General features: G+C 43.1%; 1 protein-coding gene across 1 annotated transcript in view; it reads right to left on the bottom strand.

Annotated features, from left to right (window-relative positions):
- Window positions 1–18442, bottom strand: part of Slc25a12 (solute carrier family 25 member 12) — a 95659-nt gene that overhangs the window by 33893 nt on the left and 43324 nt on the right. Inside the window, exons 5-9 of the mRNA XM_021184208.3 lie at window positions 17589–17728; window positions 9751–9897; window positions 7234–7372; window positions 6271–6364; window positions 3045–3129 (exon numbers count right to left, since the gene is read on the bottom strand). Coding sequence (XP_021039867.1) covers window positions 3045–3129; window positions 6271–6364; window positions 7234–7372; window positions 9751–9897; window positions 17589–17728 — 605 coding nt within the window. The remainder of the gene's footprint in view (window positions 1–3044; window positions 3130–6270; window positions 6365–7233; window positions 7373–9750; window positions 9898–17588; window positions 17729–18442) is intronic.

Here is an 18442-nt window from a genome sequence, read left to right as displayed (position 1 = left end):
AGCCTCCTGGTGCTGAGATGATGGGCATCCTGGACTATGTCCAGCTGCTGAAGTAGGATTTTTTTTTTAAGGAGAATTTTTAAATTTTAACTTAATTTATTTGTAGAAGTCAGAGTACATGAGTTGGAACTTTTAATTTCATTAATGTGAATGGCTTTTTTGTTGTTTATTTCTTATGGTGTATGTGTGTGTGTGTACATAACACTATGCAAACCCAGAGGCCACAGGACATCTTCCAGGAATCAGTTCTGTCCTACCAAGTGAGTTCTAAGAATCAAACTCAGGAATCAAACTTAGCTGTGCCCCTTTAATACAGTTCTTCATGTTGTAGTTACCCCCCAACCATAACATTATTTTTATTGCTACTGCATAGCTGTAATTTTGCTACTGGTATGAATCATAATATAGTTACCTGTGTTTTCCAATGGTCTTGCGGGGGTGGGGGGAGTGTCAATACTCCAACAAGGCCATATTTAAACAGACACAGAGCAGCCTGTCTATGTTAGTGACAATGGCAATGATTTTTCAGATACCAGGAGCCTTCTGTCTCCCTTCATCCTCAGCCCCCAGCCAGCCTAGCTCAGACTACAAGCTCTAGGTTTAGGAAAGACCCTCTCTCAGATAGTAAGGAGGAGAACGATAGAGAAGGCTCCCACAGGTTGAGAGCCGCTGCTCGAGAGGATCCTGACTAATACACTAAGTCACCCTGTGGACACTTACTTACTTGGAAGAAGTTAAATGAACTGTTTCTCAGTTACAAGTGTGTGCATGCTTGTTTATTATTTTTGTGGTGTCTGTGAATCAGGGTCTCACAGACATTACACAAACATTCTATTACTGAGTCTTTCCCCAGCCCCAGTAACAGATATGAACAATATCTCCAAAGGCAGATATAAATAGAGACATAACATTGCACAGTATCTTTTCACAATTAAGTTTTTCAAAACTCAAGAGTGATTTTTAGAAATGCACAGTACAAAATACAAAGTTCAATTCGGTAAGAAATCATTAAATATTTCAATGTCTTCAAATGACTCGAGGTTGTTTGTTTGTTTGTTTTTTTGAGACAGGGTTTCTCTGTGCAACCCTAGTTATCTTGGAACTCACTCTGTAGACCAGGCTGGCCTCGAACTCTGAAATTCGTCTGCCTCTGCCTCCCAAGTGCTGGGATTAAAGGCGTGCACTACCACTGCCTGGCTCGAGTTTTTATGTTACAAATTTTTATTTAAAAAAAAACAAACACCAAATTTTAATAAACCCACCTTTTTTTAAAAAAAGATTTATTTATTATTATATATAAGTACAATGTAGCAGACTTCAGACGCACCAGCAGAGGGCATCAGATCTCATTATGGGTAGTTGTGAGCCACCATGTGGTTGCTGGGATTTGAACTCATGACCTTCAGAAGAGCAAGTCAGTGCTCTTACCCACTGAGCCATCTCACCAGCCCCCTAAACCCACCTTTTTTAAGGACAAAGAACTTACAATAGAAATAAACTTTGAGGCTAGCCTGGACTACATGATTATCCTGTCTCAAATAACAAAACGAAAGAGAGGGGGGAAAGGGGAGGGGAGGGGAGGGGAGGGGAGGGGAGGGGAGGGGAGGGGAGGGGAGGGGAGGGGAGGGGAAGGGGCCAAAGGGCTCTTTTGCATTTTTCCTTTGCTTCAACTGAGTAAAATATTCTTATTTATTAAGGTGGAACTGGAAATCCTAATTGATTTCAGAAAGCAATTCTATGGAGCTCAAGCAGAAGAAATACCTCCTAGCAGACCTTTCCAAATGATTGGTTGGTTAATTGGTTTTTGGAGTCACAATCTTGCCATGTAGTTCAGGCTGGCTTTGAACTCATGGCCATCTTTCTGCCTCAGCTTCCTGAGTGCTAGGTTGCCGGTGCTCATCACCATACTGGCTGAGGGCTTTGATTTCTCACTCACCTGACTGACAAAGGAGAGTACCAGCAAGCCCACCCAAGGCTGCTAACCAAGAAGTCCCGCGAGGAAAGGCAGATACATCCGCTTTGGCAGGCTGCCCCGTAGGCCCCACTGGTCCCCGTCCTCCCTTCTCCACTTTCGCTCCCCATCTCCCAGTACCTCACAAAACCTCATAACAAACAATGAGAAAGAGAGGTATTTCAAGGCCAAGCCCAATGGGACATCAGGAGGAAGAGGCCAGCTCCCCGAAACCTCAAACCCCACAAGGCCCTGTGATCTTCTGCCACATGTTCAGGTTTCCACTTAAAACAAGGCTTCTTTTTTTTTTTTTTAAATGGTTCCATTCAGTCTTGGAGGTCATCTCATGGGTCTGGCTTTTGCTACTGAGAACATTTAGAAAATCCAAAATGGAGCTGTATTACAAGACATGGGCCTCATTTTTATTATAGTTAACATTAAAGGAAAACAAATTTTCTGTCTGGTTCACTAATCAGATACGTTTTCTTTTTCCATCTTGTAATCTATTAGGCACAATCACACTGATAGCTTGTTTCAATTGGGAAGTGCTTTGTACTTTAAAAAAAAAAAAAAAAAAAGCCTATAAATATCAGCTGAAGCACACGGAGTGGCCTGAACACTAGTCTTTAAGGATGCTTTAGGCAAATGACTGCTAAGGAGGTCACGCCCACAAGCTTTTGGACTCTTACTTTCCTCATCTTAACAAGCTAGAAGATTGAAACTCAAAACCTGGTTATCACATTGCATTAGCTTGTGAGGGTATGGGAGATAATGTGGTAAACAGAACCTTAGAGCTAGGGTCTCTAGGGCCTTTAATATTTTGTTTTGTTTTGTTTTTGATGATTTCTTCTTATTTTCTTATGTACATTGGTGTTTTGTTTGCATGTATGTCTGTGTGAGGGTGTGCGATCCCCTGGAACTGGAACTACAGAGAGTTGTGAGCTGCCATGTGTGGAGAACTGAACCAGCACCCTCTGCAAGATCAGCCAGTGCTCTTAACCTCCGAGGGGTCTCTCCAGCTCCCACCCCCGCCCCCCCCAGCACCCCCATTTCAGCACTTTTGAAGGTGAACAGAGTCACACACTGCTCATACCTGCCTCTGAAGCTCCGCCAGGTTGTAAGGCAAGGCCCCCTCGGCCAGCGGAGCTATTCTCTCGATGTCTGCCAGAGTCAAGCGCCTTAAGGGAGAAAGGTGGCAAAGAGAATTGTTAGACGTGACAAACCCCTTAGGTGAAGCACACCTTTTCACACTGTGACCATTTCAGTGATAAAAGACAATAAACCTTCAGATCTTATTTACAACAAAAGCAAAAGCCTCCAGAGAAATCCCCGAGGAGGGGATGGACCTAATGGAATGCCAGTGATGGACTTAAACAGTGAACAATTCACATCAAAGCCAAGGTCCACACTCCCTCTCCAGAATGCAGTGTTCCAGTGTCCCACAAGGAAGGTGAGAAACCAGGAGAAAGACAGCTAGCTGCCCTCAAGAGAAGGCTCAGGGTAGGAAGAAGGAGTCTTCCTTCCTCTTTCTCTTCCTTCCTTCCTTCCTTTCACACTCTCTCTTTCTCTTTCTTTCTTTCTTTCTTTCTTTCTTTCTCTCTCTCTCTCTCTCTCTCTCTCTCTCTCTCTCTCTCTCTCTCTCTCTCTCTTTCTTTCTTTTTTATACTATTCTTCTTCAAAGCCCTTGAGTTTTGAATTGTGTGGACACAGCACTATGGACATCAAAACTGACTTAAAAATAAGTACATTCTGTGAGCCAGATAAAAGGTCACTTCAGATGTAGCTTCGAGAAGGACTTTTAAAAACCATGTATTCACATGAAGGAGGCTCACAGCATTTGTCTAAAAGTGTGAATTTTAGATGGTTGAGACATGGCTTGGTAGTTTGTGTCAACCACCCAATGCTGCGCAGACAAGGCAGCTGAAAGACTATATATCATCTGTCCAGCAGTGCACCATAAGGCATGAAGGCAAGAAGACACATACGCATATCCAACCTCTGCAGGCCTCAGAGACTTAAAATTTATTTTTAATTATGTGTATTTGTATGTATGAACAGGTGAGGGTATGTGCTTGTGAGTGCACCTCTGGAGCCACCAGAGAGTGTTGATCTTCTGGAGCTGAAGTTCCAAGCAGGTATGCACCACCCAATGTGGATGCTGGGATCAAACCTGAGTCCTTTGCAAAAGGAGCAAGTGTCCGGAACTGCAGATCCATCTCTTCAGGCCCAGTATATCTGATAGTATTATTTAAAGAACTACCACAGGTGACTGGAAACAACAACCACCCAGGTTTTTAAAAAGCCCAGTCCACTGGGCTCTTGTGCATGAAGGCTCTGCATTCGTTTGCATATATTTGCATGTTAAATGCCTTCTACATACTTTTGTGTTTTTAACTTGTAACAAAGGCATAAACATTCGAGCTTGTCTCTGGGGGAAGCATGATGATATATTAGGTATATCTTAAGAAAGTAATATTCTCCAACACAAATTGGGTACACACGATTCAGAAAAACAACCCTTTACGGTGATCAAAAAGTATACAATGTTCTTCCATGTACCTCAGCCTATTTAAATGAATTTACAAACTTAACCAAGTTTCTATAAATCTCCTTAAATTCAGACCACCGGGAAAGCCTGCATTAAGTCCATCTTTTCCCTCTCCCCAACTCTCTGCTTCTCATTTTGCACCTTCTCCCTCTTCACTCTCACCCTGAACCCCCCCCCCCGCACCCCCACACACACCATTCATCTCTTGGCTCTTTGCTCCAATCCATTCTCTCTTTGCTTCTGCCCCTAGCTCTCCCCCTCTCTCCCTCCCTCTGCCTCTCTAGCCCTCCATCTTCTCTCAACTCCAGTTTCTCCTGCTAAGAATCTATACACTAAAGACAACGCTTATTTATTTTAATTCTTTCTTTTCTTTTTGTATTTGCTTTTTTTTTTTTTTTTTTTTTTTTTTTGGTGACACAGACACTGTAGCCCTGACTGTCCTGCAACTTCCTATGTGGAGCAGGCTGGCCTTGAACTCACAGAAGCTTGGTTACCTCTGCGTCCTGAGCACTGGAATTAGAGGTGTACCACCACAAAGGACATGCATGGTATGTACTCACTTATAAGTGGACATTAGATATAAAGTCCAGGATAAACACGCTACAATCCACAGACCCAAAGAAGCTAAATAACAAGCAGGGCCCAAGGGAGGATGCTTGAATCTTTCTCAGAAGGTGAAATAAAATAGATATCAGAGGTGGATGGAGGGAGGGACCTGGGTGAGTAAGAGAATGGGGAGAATGAGGGTAGGGGCAGGGGGCAGGTTAGGGAGAGCACGGGACGAGAAGAGGAAATCTCTAGGATGTGCCAGAGGCCTGGGGGTGGGCAGGGAGTTTATGGGAGTGACTCTACTTGAGATTCCTAGCAGTGGGGGAGCCCAAAGTGGCCACCTTCTGTAGCATTGCAAGACTTTCAGGAGGAATAAGGACACCCACCCATCCACAAAACCTTAGACCAAAACCTTCATTCTGCCTACAAGATGTTCATGGACAAAGATGGAGCAGAGACAGAGGGAATGGTCAACCAATGACTGGCCCAAATTGAGACCCTCCATGGCCAAGAACCAATCCCTGCCACTATTAATGATATTCTGCTATGCTTGCAGACAGGATCTGAACATAGCTGTCCTCCAAGAGGCTCCACCTACCAGCCAATGGAACAAATTCAAAGACCCATAATTAAACATTAGATGGCGCTCAGGAAGTCTTGTGGAAGAGTTGGGAGAAAGACTGAGGGACCTGAAGAGGACAGGGACTCCTCAGGAAGGCGAACAAAGTCAACAAACTTGGACCCTTGGGGGCTCCCAGAGACTGAACCACCAACCAAAGAGCCAGCATAGGCTGGACCTAAGCCACCCCGCATATATGTAGCAGATGTGCACCTTGATCTTTATGTGGGTCCCCCCAAAACTGGAGGGGGGACTGTCCCCGAATCTGTGGCCTATTTGTGGATCCCATCCCTCTAACTTGGGCTGCCTTGCCTAGCCTCAGTAGGAGAGGATGCACCTAGTCCTGCAGAGACTTGATGTGCCAGGGTAGGGGGATACCCAGGGAAGCCTCCCCTTCTCAGAGGGGGGTACAGGGGGAGGGACTATGGGAGGGGAGACTGGAAGGAGAGGGGGTGGATATTGAAACATAAGGCAAATAAATAAATTTTTAAAAATTAATCTATACACTGAAAAGGCAGTTGGTAAAGGACATGATACATATATGTCACATCTCAAAAGATCCACCTTGTACTAAACACCATAAAGAATCACTGGCAGTCTTACCCTGAGGCATTGTATAGGTCTGCAAGCTGGTACAGGATATCAATTTCTAGTGGAGTGACCTGTCCATAGCGTATGGCGCTCTGGGCAAATTCCTCTGGAAGACAAAGAAACAAATGTTAGTCTTTTCTTTTCTTTTTTGTTTTATTTCAAGACAGGGTTTCTCTCTGTGTAGCCCTGGCTGTCCTGGAACTCACTCTGTAGACCAGGCTGGTCTTGAACTCAGAAATCTGCCTGCCTCTGCCTCTCAAGTGCTAGGATTTAAGGCATGCGTCACCACTGCCTGGCAAAGGTTAGTATTTCAAGAGTCTAATATAAACTCGGGGGTGGGGAGCGGGGAGAGAGATTTTAGCACTATTCTAAAACATATAAAACTAAATTTAAATGCTCAGATCCAGCCTATAACTGCATTCTGAAAAGCTGGGGATAAAATAAATGTTAAGAGGATGAAATTGCAGAAACAGATCAACCTCAACATTAAAACAGAGCCTCTCTAGTTCTCGCTTCTCTTGCTCATTCTCCCTGGTCTCCAGAGTTAAAAGATAAAGGAGGCTGCTCTGAGGTCTCCCAAGATGCCCTGCCACCACTCACCCAAAAGCAGTGGCATCTTGCTCCTCTCTCCACGGCAGGCAACACTGGCAACTCAAGTACAAACAAGCTGCCGCCACACTGCCACTGCCACCGCCACTGACCTGTTTGACAGATCGGGCCAAGGCTCTTTTCAAAACTGTCAAAAGCACTTTTGCATTCCTGACCTCAGTATCTCATTAAACACTGCACCTGGGCTTCCAGGCCTACAGGAAGCTTGCGCATGTGTCAAACACGCACATGCAAATGACAACTGACTTTCCTGATCCCCTTGTTCTGTGGCGGGCCTCACATCTATCTGATGAAGAACAAACATTGGTCTATCTGCCTGATCAAAAGCACGGACTCAAGGATTCCAATCGACTTTTGAAAGCTTACCCTTGGTGACTTCAATATCTTTCCTCGTGCCTGCTAAAGTGCTATAGATCTTTCGAACAAGCTCCATGTTGTTGAGTAAGGAGTTAAATGCGTTGAAGTAGGAGAAGCTAACTTGGTGTGAGGTACCCCCTCCAGCAGCCTAGGAAATAACAACACAAAAAATTTTAAAACTCAAAAGAAAGAAACATGGTTTGGACTCTGCATTTTTTTTTCTCAAAGTGGACCCGAAGGAGTCTCTGTCATTAAAACAATTAGCTACCAGCCCTTAAATACAAGGGGGCTATCCGACTAAAACACAGTGCACTTTGTACCCTTAGGGAAGGCTACGCAATTTAGGTTTTAAGGAAGAAAGTAACATCTGGAAGTTGGAGTTCATGGTTCAGCCATCGCTAAGGTCAGAAACAACAAATATAATTATTCCAGATCAAAACCTGGCTATTTAAACAGGATTCTTCAAGACCCTCTATTCAATGCCTGCCGCTCCTGGAAAAACATCAGTGCATAATAAGGAATATTCCCTAACCTTGTTTATTTTTTTCCTATGCACATACACAAAAACCGAGCACTAACTCTATTTTTTCCATGCTGTAGATTGAAACCAAGGCCTTACATTTTAAGGCCATTTAAAGTTGATTATTGTATTCTATGTATACTGGTATTTTGACCACATGTATGTGGTATACCACAGGTGTGTCTGGTGCTAGAGAAAAACTGAGAAGGGTGTCAGATCCCTGGAACTGGAGTTATGCATGGTTGTGAGCCACCATGCTGTTGCTGGAAATTGAACCCAAGTCCTCTGGAAGAGCAGTCAGTGCTCTTGACGGCTGAGCCATCTCTCCAGCCCTGAGACCATTTTATTACATCAACTTTTCTTAACTAAAAAAAATAATAAAAATAAAAATAAATTGTTATACTTAAGATACCTATGTGCAGCTCTCTGATCCTGAATCGTGCAAAACACAACTCCCCAAAGCTCCCCAAATGTTAGAAGATCTGGGGAGGGTTCACTCTCTATTAGGTTTACCACACGTCAGGGCCACTCACACTGGGTAACAGGCAAGCGCCTTCCTCCATTATCTGTGGAGACTGAGAAGGAAAGGCCTCGCTTTGCCATTCATTTAGGGAGAGCCTCGAAAGAGAAAGATTTGGTGGTGGTTTTGTTTGCCTGTTTGTGCTTTTCAGTTTCCAAAAGTCTAATTCCCGTGTTATAAGGCAAAGGTGATGCAGAACTGTCACTATTCAAAACTCAGAGAAACGCTAATAGGAATACTAAGGTACCAACCGCAGGCAAAAGAGACCATTACAAACGGTGTGATTTTTCTGGCTTCTCTTTGACATCTAAATGCTTCCACCTTCTATAATGTAAGCAACAACAGGGAAAAGTGTCTGCCATCCCCATATAGATTTTATTTTTACTGATGGCAATCTGGCTACCAAAGGCAAGACTCCTTCCTATGCCTTGATTTTACCTCCGAGGATTATGATGGTATTTTGGTAAGCCGAAGCAACAGCCATCTAACCCAGTTGGAAAATACAAAACGGATCCCTCCATCCTGACTGACTCTGTGTGAGTCCTTCTCTCTGGATTTTCTTCCCTTCTCTCCTCTCCCTGATTCCTTTTCCGCCCCTCCTTTCATCTTCGGTTGGGGTGTGAGGTGAAGGTGCAGAAGCAGGCAGGGGCAGGGGTGAGATGTGGAGGGGAGAGTGACACGCTCCACGTTCAAATTCACTGAAGAGAAAGACCAGGCGTTGATCTTTCTACCCCAGTGTAAGTCACGCATAATGGTCTTCAGCTGAAACAACACACGTACCTATTGGCTTTCCTCCATTCAAAACAAGCAGTAATCAAAAACTTACCCATAACACAGTGTGCGGACAAGAAAGCAAGTGAGGAGAGTTTCACCGCTGTGTGAGGAAGCGGGTGGCATGAGTTTGCTGTGGGTCCACATGATTATCTGTCAGAGATTTGCTCTCTGACAGAACAAAAGACCTGTGTCTGGTATAGATGCTCTGAGTGCGCAGGTGAGAGGGCAGAGGGGGACAACTCCGGGGGCTGATGGCCCCACATTTCCTCCCTGTTTTCTGACATGGAACACAGTTATTAAATGTACAGAGGCCAGTGAGTATCGCTACGCACACAGAGGAAGGAGCCATGGTAGCTAGACTGCCAGAGCTTGGGGCAGGAGGTGACAGAAGCCAAGATGAAAGCAAGACTGCACGGAAACACAGAGATCGCAGACTCTTGTCTACGAACTCCCATGTCCCTGGGACTGGGACATCGTAAATGGAAGTATATGAGAGCAGGATGATAGCTCTGGATGAAGCTAAAACCTGAGGAAAGACCACTCACCTTACACACACACACACACACACACACACACACACAGAGTCACACAGTTTAACCTTCTAACACCTAAACAGGAAGCCTGGCTGCTTAAGAGCCAAGAAGGTGTTCCAGAACCCGGTGGTTCACAAACTGCACAGGAGGTGGAAAGCGACACCTGTCTTCTTACTTACTGAGACCAGGTTCTCCTCCACAAAAGGAGTGAGCATGTGGGACCGGATGGTGACCATGACATCACTGAAATCCAGACCCGAGATCATGCCGCTTTTGCTCTTGTCTTTCAGCGCAAAGGCTTGCCTTGCGTGTTCCAATTGCAATTCCTGCAGGGAGAAGAGAGAAACCGCTTTTACACGGAGCACATCCTGAGAACCCGTTCCGAGGCTCTGAATTCACAAGGAAGCGTCTGATTTGTTCACCAGGCTGACAGATGTGACACATGGTAGTCCTTGGGGAAAGAGAATGGATCAGAACTGTCAGTTACCAAAGGAGAGGGAAAGGGGGCCTCCTGATTTTACTTGGACCATTTCCGTGACTGAAAACAAAGCAGTCAAGCTCGCTTACTGCCTGCTTCCAGCTGCTACAATACAGTGATTTACTCTCTCCAGCTTGAAGACTTGCTGTCCGTGAGAGCTTCCTGAATTAAGAGTTTATGTTCAGCTTCAGTTTTTCATTTTAAATGTTGCAATCAGAACCAGTCAGTCTCTCTCCTTCTCTGTGCATCAGACACCATTCTTTTTTCCAAATAATTAAAGAAAAAAATAAAAAAGAAAGAAAGAACGAAGCGTGAAACTCTACCAAATGCCAAACGCAATGCTTCCTAATTCTAAAACGAAAGTTAGGGACAGGAAACTCTATAAGCTGTGTTCATTATCAGTCTGTCACTCTCAAGCTGTAAAGCAGTTCAGAAACTCGCCAAGGTTTTGAACCGCTGTAAAACCAATTGTTGTAACAAGTGATATCAATAAAAATAGTACAATGTACCCTGGGGTATGATACCCAAGTGTAAATCAGAGCATTTCTGTCTTGGGCACCCGTGATGTAATCCAAAAGGATGGGCTGGCACAATACATGCTGTGTATTCACATGCCAAGTTCATGCCCCATGCAGCTGCAAACTCTAGTCACATTTAAAGATTAGCCAAAGGTAAGATGGAATATTCTCATTGCATCCATTCACCACAGTAATGGCTTACCTTTTCCTGACATTTAAAGTACTTTAGGGGGCTGGGGGACTCGCTGGTAGAATGTTTATGTGTCATACACAGGCCTAGGTTCAATCCACAAATGGACGGATGGACATATAGACAGATAGATGAAATAATTTTTTGTTGAAGCCTCATCCCTTTTATTTATTTTTTTACATATGTATGTATATCTTAAAAAAAAAAAACAACCCAGGGTCTCACTCATGTAGTCCAGGTTCACTTTAAACTCTGTGTAGCCAAAGCTAGCCTTGAATTCCTGATTCTTCTGCCTTCAGCTCCCAAGTACTAGAATTACAGGCATGCAACCACCACATCTGGCTTTAATTACATTTCCCATGGACTTCTGATATCTCAATAGTAATTCAAGTCATTAAAATTAACTTAGCAAACATTTGTTTTATAATTCATTATGCTATCCATTTGTTTTATGTGGTTTTCTGTATGTGTGTGAGATTTCGTAATAGATTTTCGAATAATTCTTAGCAGGATGATGAGTTAAAGACAAGTCTATCAAGCCTTCTAAAACTTTCAGTGGGTCCAGAGCTCCAGATGGCTCTACAGAGGTGGTATGAGCCCTCAAGGCATATCTGATATGAGAATCAAATAAAGGCTGGGATCCCATTGGAAACGCAAAACCTATAAGCACACACATTTAATTCCAGAGGCGGGGGTTGAAGGATGAGGCGTTCAAAGCTAGCCTTGACTGAGACTTTAAATAAGAGACTTGGAGTTTCTATAGTGTGGTTGCTGGGTAGGGGAATAGAGCTGGGGGCTATGGGCAGCTGCTACAGACATGGATTTAAGTTTATTTCCCTCATTCAGGGTTGTGTTCTGCACCAACTTCCACCAGCCTCGGGTTCCTCTGTTAAACCCTCTAGACAAGCAACCTCTAGGTTTTCTGCCCGAGTTTGTAAAAGGCAGAGAGGCTAGGCTAATAGCTGATGGGGTAGGCAGGTAACTGCTTCATGTGTGTATGTGGTATGTGTGGTATGTGGGGTGTGTGTGTGTGTGGTATATGATGTGTGTGTATATATGGTATGTAATGTGATGTGTGTGTGTGTGTGTGTGTGTGTGTGTGTGGTATGTGTGGTGTGTGTGTGTGGTATGTGGTGTGTGTGTGTGTGGTATGTGGTGTGTATGTGTGTGTGTATGTTGTTGTGTGTGTGTTATGTGGGTGTGTGTGTGTGTGTGGTGTGTGTAAGAGTATGCATGAATGGAGACACAGAAGCCACAAGAAGATACCTGATGTCTTGTTCTGCTACTTTTCACCTTATTTATTCCCTTATTCCCTTCAGATAAACTCTCTCACTGAGCCCAGAGCCAGGACAGCAGCTCTCAAGTCCAGGTGTCCTCCTGCCTCTGCCCTACACAGCCATGTGATTACAGATATCCCATCAAGTAAACATGCCCACCCACCATTTTTAGTGTGAGTGTTGGGGACTGAACTGAATCTCGTCCTTATGCAGCAAGCACTGTACATGCTGAGACATCTCCTCAGCCCAGGTAACCAGTTCTTAAATAGAGCAGATGATCTCATTCACTAATCCAAAGGCCTTTAACACAGAGGCGTCCCAGGGCTCCAACAAAATGGCCTTACCACAGCATTGTACTGCCAGGTCTAACGTTATTAAATCCTATCCTGGTAGTGTAAAACAGAATGGCCTCCATAGGTTCACAATTACTTGTACTCCAGTTGGTAGCTATTTGGGGACTCTTAGGGGGTGTGGCCTTGATGGAGGAAGTATGCCACTGGGGGGAGGACTTTGAGGTTTCAAAGTGCCATATTGAGTTATCTCTGCTTCCTGCTTATGAGTCAAGATGTGAGCTCTCAGCTGTTCCTGCCACCAGGCCTTTGTTCTGCCATCATGGACTCTAACCCTCTGAAACTGTAAGCCAAATTAAATGCTTTTTTCTATATGTTCCATGGCCTGGTCATAGTATTTTGTCACAGCAATGGAAAGGTAACTAAACTGATCACCATAAACCCATAGTGTTCAGTAAGTCCTAATCTTAAGTATGAACAAAAGGCCATCAGACCCTAAAAAGCCCTACCATGAAAAACAGAGACCCAGACAAGGAGAAAACCTGGAAGCTGGGTGGGTAAGCACTCAAGGGACAAAGGCAACAAAACCAGAAAGAGGCTGGAGAGCTGACTCATGAGTTCAGAGTGCTTATTGCCCGTGCAGGGGACCCATGTTCAGTTCCCAGAACCCAGAACCCACTCTGGGTGGCGTAGACCACCTGTAGCTCCAGTTCCAGGAGGGGATTCAATGTCTTTTTCTAGCCCTCTAAGAACATCTATATACACACGGTGCACATGGACAGACACAGGCACATATATGTAAGAAATAAACCTTTTTTTTAAAAAAAGCAAACAGAAAGAAGAAATGGAAGGAGAAAAAAAAAAGAAACTTATAGCAAACATACTCTGAAGGAAATGAAACTGAAAGCCCTGTCTTTAATATGAAGATGTGGAGAGACAGTGTAACACTCTAATAGGAACGGTATGCTATTTTTCTGCTCTTTTTTTGTTTTTGTTTTTTTTGCTATCTATTTATTTACTTATTTATTTAAGACAAAGTCTTAAAGTGTATCCCAAGCTAAACTCCAATTTGGAATTTTCTCTCTGCCTCAACTCACAGACTACATTACCACACCAAGAAATGCCATTAAAACAAACAAATAAATAGATAGAGTAAATATTCAGAAAATCAGGAGAGCTCTTAAAGATTTCAAAACATAACAAATATTAATTTAAAGCTGGGTATGGTGGCACACGCCTTTAATCCCAGCACTCAGGAGGCAGAGGCAGGCAGATTTCTGAGTTTGAGGCCAGCCTGGTCTACAAAGTGAGTTCCAGGACAGCCAGGGCTATACAGAGAAACCCTGTCTTGAAAAACAAAAACAAAAACAAAAAAAAACAAAAAAAAATTTAAAAAATTTAGTAAGCCAGAAGGAAAATAGGGTGAAAACTAAAAGAGAAATGCAGAAGAGGAAAATAACTTCAAGAATTGAAGTTTCCTTATGAGATCCTACTGAATGTCCAGCAAAATGATTAAAAGAAAGCTCACACGAATATATATCATCATGTAGGTGAGTCAGGAAAGCATGGGGAATAGATCTACTTGGCATGGGCCATGAACACAACCTTTGCCTAACAATGCGCCTGGCAACTTGTGAGTAACCCAGGACGCCCACCTGCATCTCGCTGTACCTGCTTCCTACTCCAAATAATGGAAACACTCCTCTTTCCCTGATAGTATCAAACATGGATTGTTTCTGTTCAAATGCCTTTCCAGTCATATTTGGTAGGAAGGCGGGAGAGCCACTCCCATATGAACCCGTTTTGGGTACATGGGCAGCAAGGCATGTCCTCTAAGTGAGCGTTTAAGAAAAATCCTCTATTTACCATCTTTAATTCTTTTTCAATTAAAAATTTATTACTTTATAAAAATGGGGGTGGAGGGGCATACCATAGCATGCATTTGAATGTCAAAGGACAGTTTATAGTAATCGGTTCTCTCTTTCTATCTTATGGGTCCTAAAATTTGAACTCAGTTCATCAGACTTGGTGGCAAATGCCTTTACTCACTGAGCCATCTTGCTGGCCCTCAGACCGACCGTCTTACCCCTCTGTATACTTGGGTATGCTTATGATTAAAATCAGTTGCATTATGGGAAAGATTATGGGCAATAAGGTTATATAATTCAAACTTGTCAACTGAAGAAGAGAACTACCCATGTTATGCCCTTTAGTAATAATTTCCTCCTTCCTTCCTTCCTTCCTTCCTTCCTTCCTTCCTTCCTTCCTTCCTTCCTCTATAAAAGAAAACCTGGGCAATAACCTGAGGCCCACAACCCCTCTGTGGCCATGTTGTTAGATGACCCATTTTCAATTCTGCTCACTTCTGTGTGCTGCCACATGTTCTCATGTGTGCTATCTGTACTGTAGCACCCTGCTCCTGAACAAAGCTTCTTTGAGACTGCATCTGTGGATGCCCTTATTTCAATTTCTGGATCAAGACCTGGAAACAACCAGTCAAGAAACCAACCATTGGTAAGGAGAGGGGTGGTGGTGGTGGTAGTGGGGTGGAGAATCCTAAAAACCCCAGAATGCAAGAGAAATCTGCAATGAGAATGGCAACAGGCTTCTTAATGTCCACACTACAAAGCAGAAAGCACACAAGGAACGCCATAAAAACCAACACCCAATCAAACTATCTAAGTTTAATGATGAAAGCTTTTAAACACAGGAAAATTATTTTACTTTTCTCAGAGAGCCAATACAGGAAACATTCCATCAAAAAGAAGAAAATTGTTATTTAGGAAAGATGAAATCCAGGGTCCAGGAGAGGAGTAGTGTACCAGAAAGGCAAATGGGCTCTTCATGCTGAAGGTGACCACAACCAGAGAGTAGCTCAGCTTCACTTTCAGACCCTAAAGGCACCATTTCCTGGTGTCGCTGCTCTAGAAAACAGAATGCCAGGCAAAGGGGCTGGGACACAGCTCAATGAGAGCACTTGTCTATCATGCATGAGGTCCTGGGTGCTACGCCCATCACCACAAAGGGGAAGGAACGAACAGAGGACCACAAGGGGAGTTAATAGAAGACTTTAAGACTGCAATTCTATCCCTATGTAAATACACAAGAGAATTGAAAATGGGTCATCTAATAAATATTTGCATGTGATGTTTGTAGGAGCTCCTATGCATAAGCACCAGAAGGTCAGAACAACTCATGAGTGGACAAAAATATAGTCATACAATGAATATTAAGTCAAAAAAGAGCAATAAAGGGGGGATCACCACATGATCAGATGTGGGTGGTTCTTTTGTTGTTCTGTTTGTTTGGTCCTTGAGACGAGATCTTTTCATAAGGCCCACGTGTGATCCAAATGCTTGTTTGAATTCCTATTCCCCTGCCTCAGCCTCCTAAAGGCAAAAACTACAAGTGTGAACAATTATACCCAGCTAAAGGCCTGGTGGTTGTTCTGTATGGATTGAACCTAGGGCCTCACTTACACAGGCAAGTGCTCTTCCACTGAGCTATAACCCCATTCCCAATATTGCTAATTCTTTCTTGAAACAGGGTCTGATTATGTATGTATCCCTGGCTGAAGTAGAACTCTCTGTGTAGACCAGGCTAGTCTCGAACTCAAGAAATCTGCCTGTCTCTGCCTCATGAGTGCTGGAATTTGACCTAATAAGGATAGTTATTTTAAATATTATGTTAAGTGGAGGAAAAACACACACAAAACATCCTGTCATACAACCTCATTTGTATGTCTACACTAGGCACATCCATAAGAACAAACAGCAGATTCGTAGTGCCCAGAAGCTGGAGAAGTGTTGATGGGAACAACTCCTAAAACAGACCAGGCTGTTCTTTATGAAGACATCTGGGATAGATAGAGGTTGCAAAATGCCATTACTGTGCCAAAAGCTCGTAAACTGCCTACTACTAAAGGATTAGCTTTATATGTTAGATGAAAATTTATCCTTCCTGTCCCCTATTTTTTTTAATCCGCTGTTATACTAGGATAGCATGTATACCAGGCACAGAGTCATACACCTGGCCCTCGGTCTTTGCTGAGATGGGAGAATCCTGGAGAGTGCCACTGATAGGAAATTAATGGTAAGATAACCGGCTGGGCTTTAAATGCACAAAGGAGACTTTAATAATAAGAGAAACGACTGGAAGAGTTAACATCACTAAGTAGAAAAGTAAACAAAGCCTGGACATCCTAAACAAATCAATAATTCTAGTCATCAATTAGAGGTGTCCCTCGGGTCACTATTTACAGAGAGCCTACTCATGTTTCCCCATATACTTTAAACCATCTCTTCCACATAGCCTGTGCACATCCTACGTTTTTGCATTTACTGTTTAGTATATTCCCCCCCCCTCTCTGTATGCATTGTGTGTGTGCGTGCATCCTGGCATACATGGGTGGTCAGAGGACAGCTTGTGAGATTCAGTTCTCACCTTCCACTACATGACTTTAATATATCAAGCTCAGGTTACCAAGCTTGCTGGCATCTGCCTTTACTCGCTGGTCCATCTCACTAGCCCCTCCTATAGATGTGAAATAATCTCTATACTACTTATGATACTTAACACTGCTGGGAGGTAGTGACATACACTTTTAATCTACCTCTACATTTGGGAGGCAGAGGCAGGCAGATCTCTGAGTTTGAGGCCAGCCTGGTCTACAGAGTGAGTTCCAGGACAGCCAGGGCTACACAGAGAAACTCTATCTTAGAAAAGGAAAAGGAAAACAAAACAAAAACCCACTAATGCAGTGTGGATACTATGTAAATGTAATTATACTTTATTGTTCAAGGAATTATGACAAGAAAAAAAGTTTGTACATGTTCAACGTAGATGCAACTTTTTTCCAAGTATTTTCTTTCTGTAGTTTCTTGGCTCCATAGATACAAAGCCCATAGGTACGGAGGATTATATGTATGAAATTAGAGTCACTCCTATGACTATGGATCTAAATAAACTTGTGACATAATTATAGAAAGGTTGAAGGTAGAAAATATCTGAGACTGTGCTTGGCCATGAGAGGCAAAAGAACTCCGAATCTCACGTAGTTAGAACACAACCAACATTTTTCTTTAAGCAGAAAAATTAAGAAGGGATAATATAAGTTGGCTACTAACATGAGTGCAAGTACAGGCTGAAAGAAAATGGCTGCATGAGTTTAAAGAGCTTGCTTCCGTGAGAGGGAAATGAAGAATTGGGGGTGAGATGGGGACTTCTCTGTGCTAGACAATGCCAGTGCCCAGAAGGGCACCTACCTGGAGGAACTGAGTGAATTCCACATAGTTCAGGTGCTTCTTGCGGTTGTGCCCAAAGTGCAGCCGGATGAACTCGCAGTCCCAGTTAAAAGGGATGTGGTGATGGATAATAGTCTGCCCGAAAATCTCCTTGACATTTTCTTAAAAGGGAAAAGAAAACCGAATCAGTCCTGCTGATCAATGAATCATCCAATCCACTGCAATGCTCCTACAGAGGAGAATTAAGCAACGTTCAAAAAGTCAAGACCGGCTGCTTCTACCAAGACGAACTGCAAATCTCTTTGTGCCCAGAAACCCATGCAGGAGCACAACTGATACAAAGTATAATTTTTCACTTAAGATTGTATACTGCTACATATAAGGCCATGAGATTCTTAATTTCTCTTGATTTAATTTTAATTAGGAAGTGATTTCTATCTTGCAATATAAATAGCTGCTACTTTACATTCCAGCATAAAATCAATAGTGTTTCCCTGGTTCCTCAAGGAGTCGAATTAAGCCTTTTATCAGAAGCGTGAATACCTAAATTACAGTATAATGCAATATTTGTCATACTAAGTATGGTTTGATTGAGGCATGATTATTACATTCACACTAGCCTGAATATGACTATTGAAGATAGCTATAAGAAATACTACCAACAGCGTATCATTAACTCAGCAGTAAAGCACCTTATTAAAAGCTGATAGTGTCAAAAATAGGGTCTTGCCACAAAGCCTTGAAATCCCCCTAAAATCCACGATTATTAGTCTGAACTATTAAAAAATGTTTTAAGATAGGAGAAATTAGTGATCCACTTGTCAATGAAGAACCATCCACGGCATGCTAACTTCTCATTAGGTACCAGTCACGCT

The sequence above is a fragment of the Mus caroli genome, unplaced genomic scaffold (assembly GCF_978045245.1).
Source record: "Mus caroli unplaced genomic scaffold, Mus_caroli_1 scaffold_2, whole genome shotgun sequence".
Lineage (NCBI taxonomy): Eukaryota > Metazoa > Chordata > Mammalia > Rodentia > Muridae > Mus > Mus caroli.
Note: the sequence above shows the minus strand (reverse complement) of the source record. Positions and strands in the feature narration are given on the sequence as shown.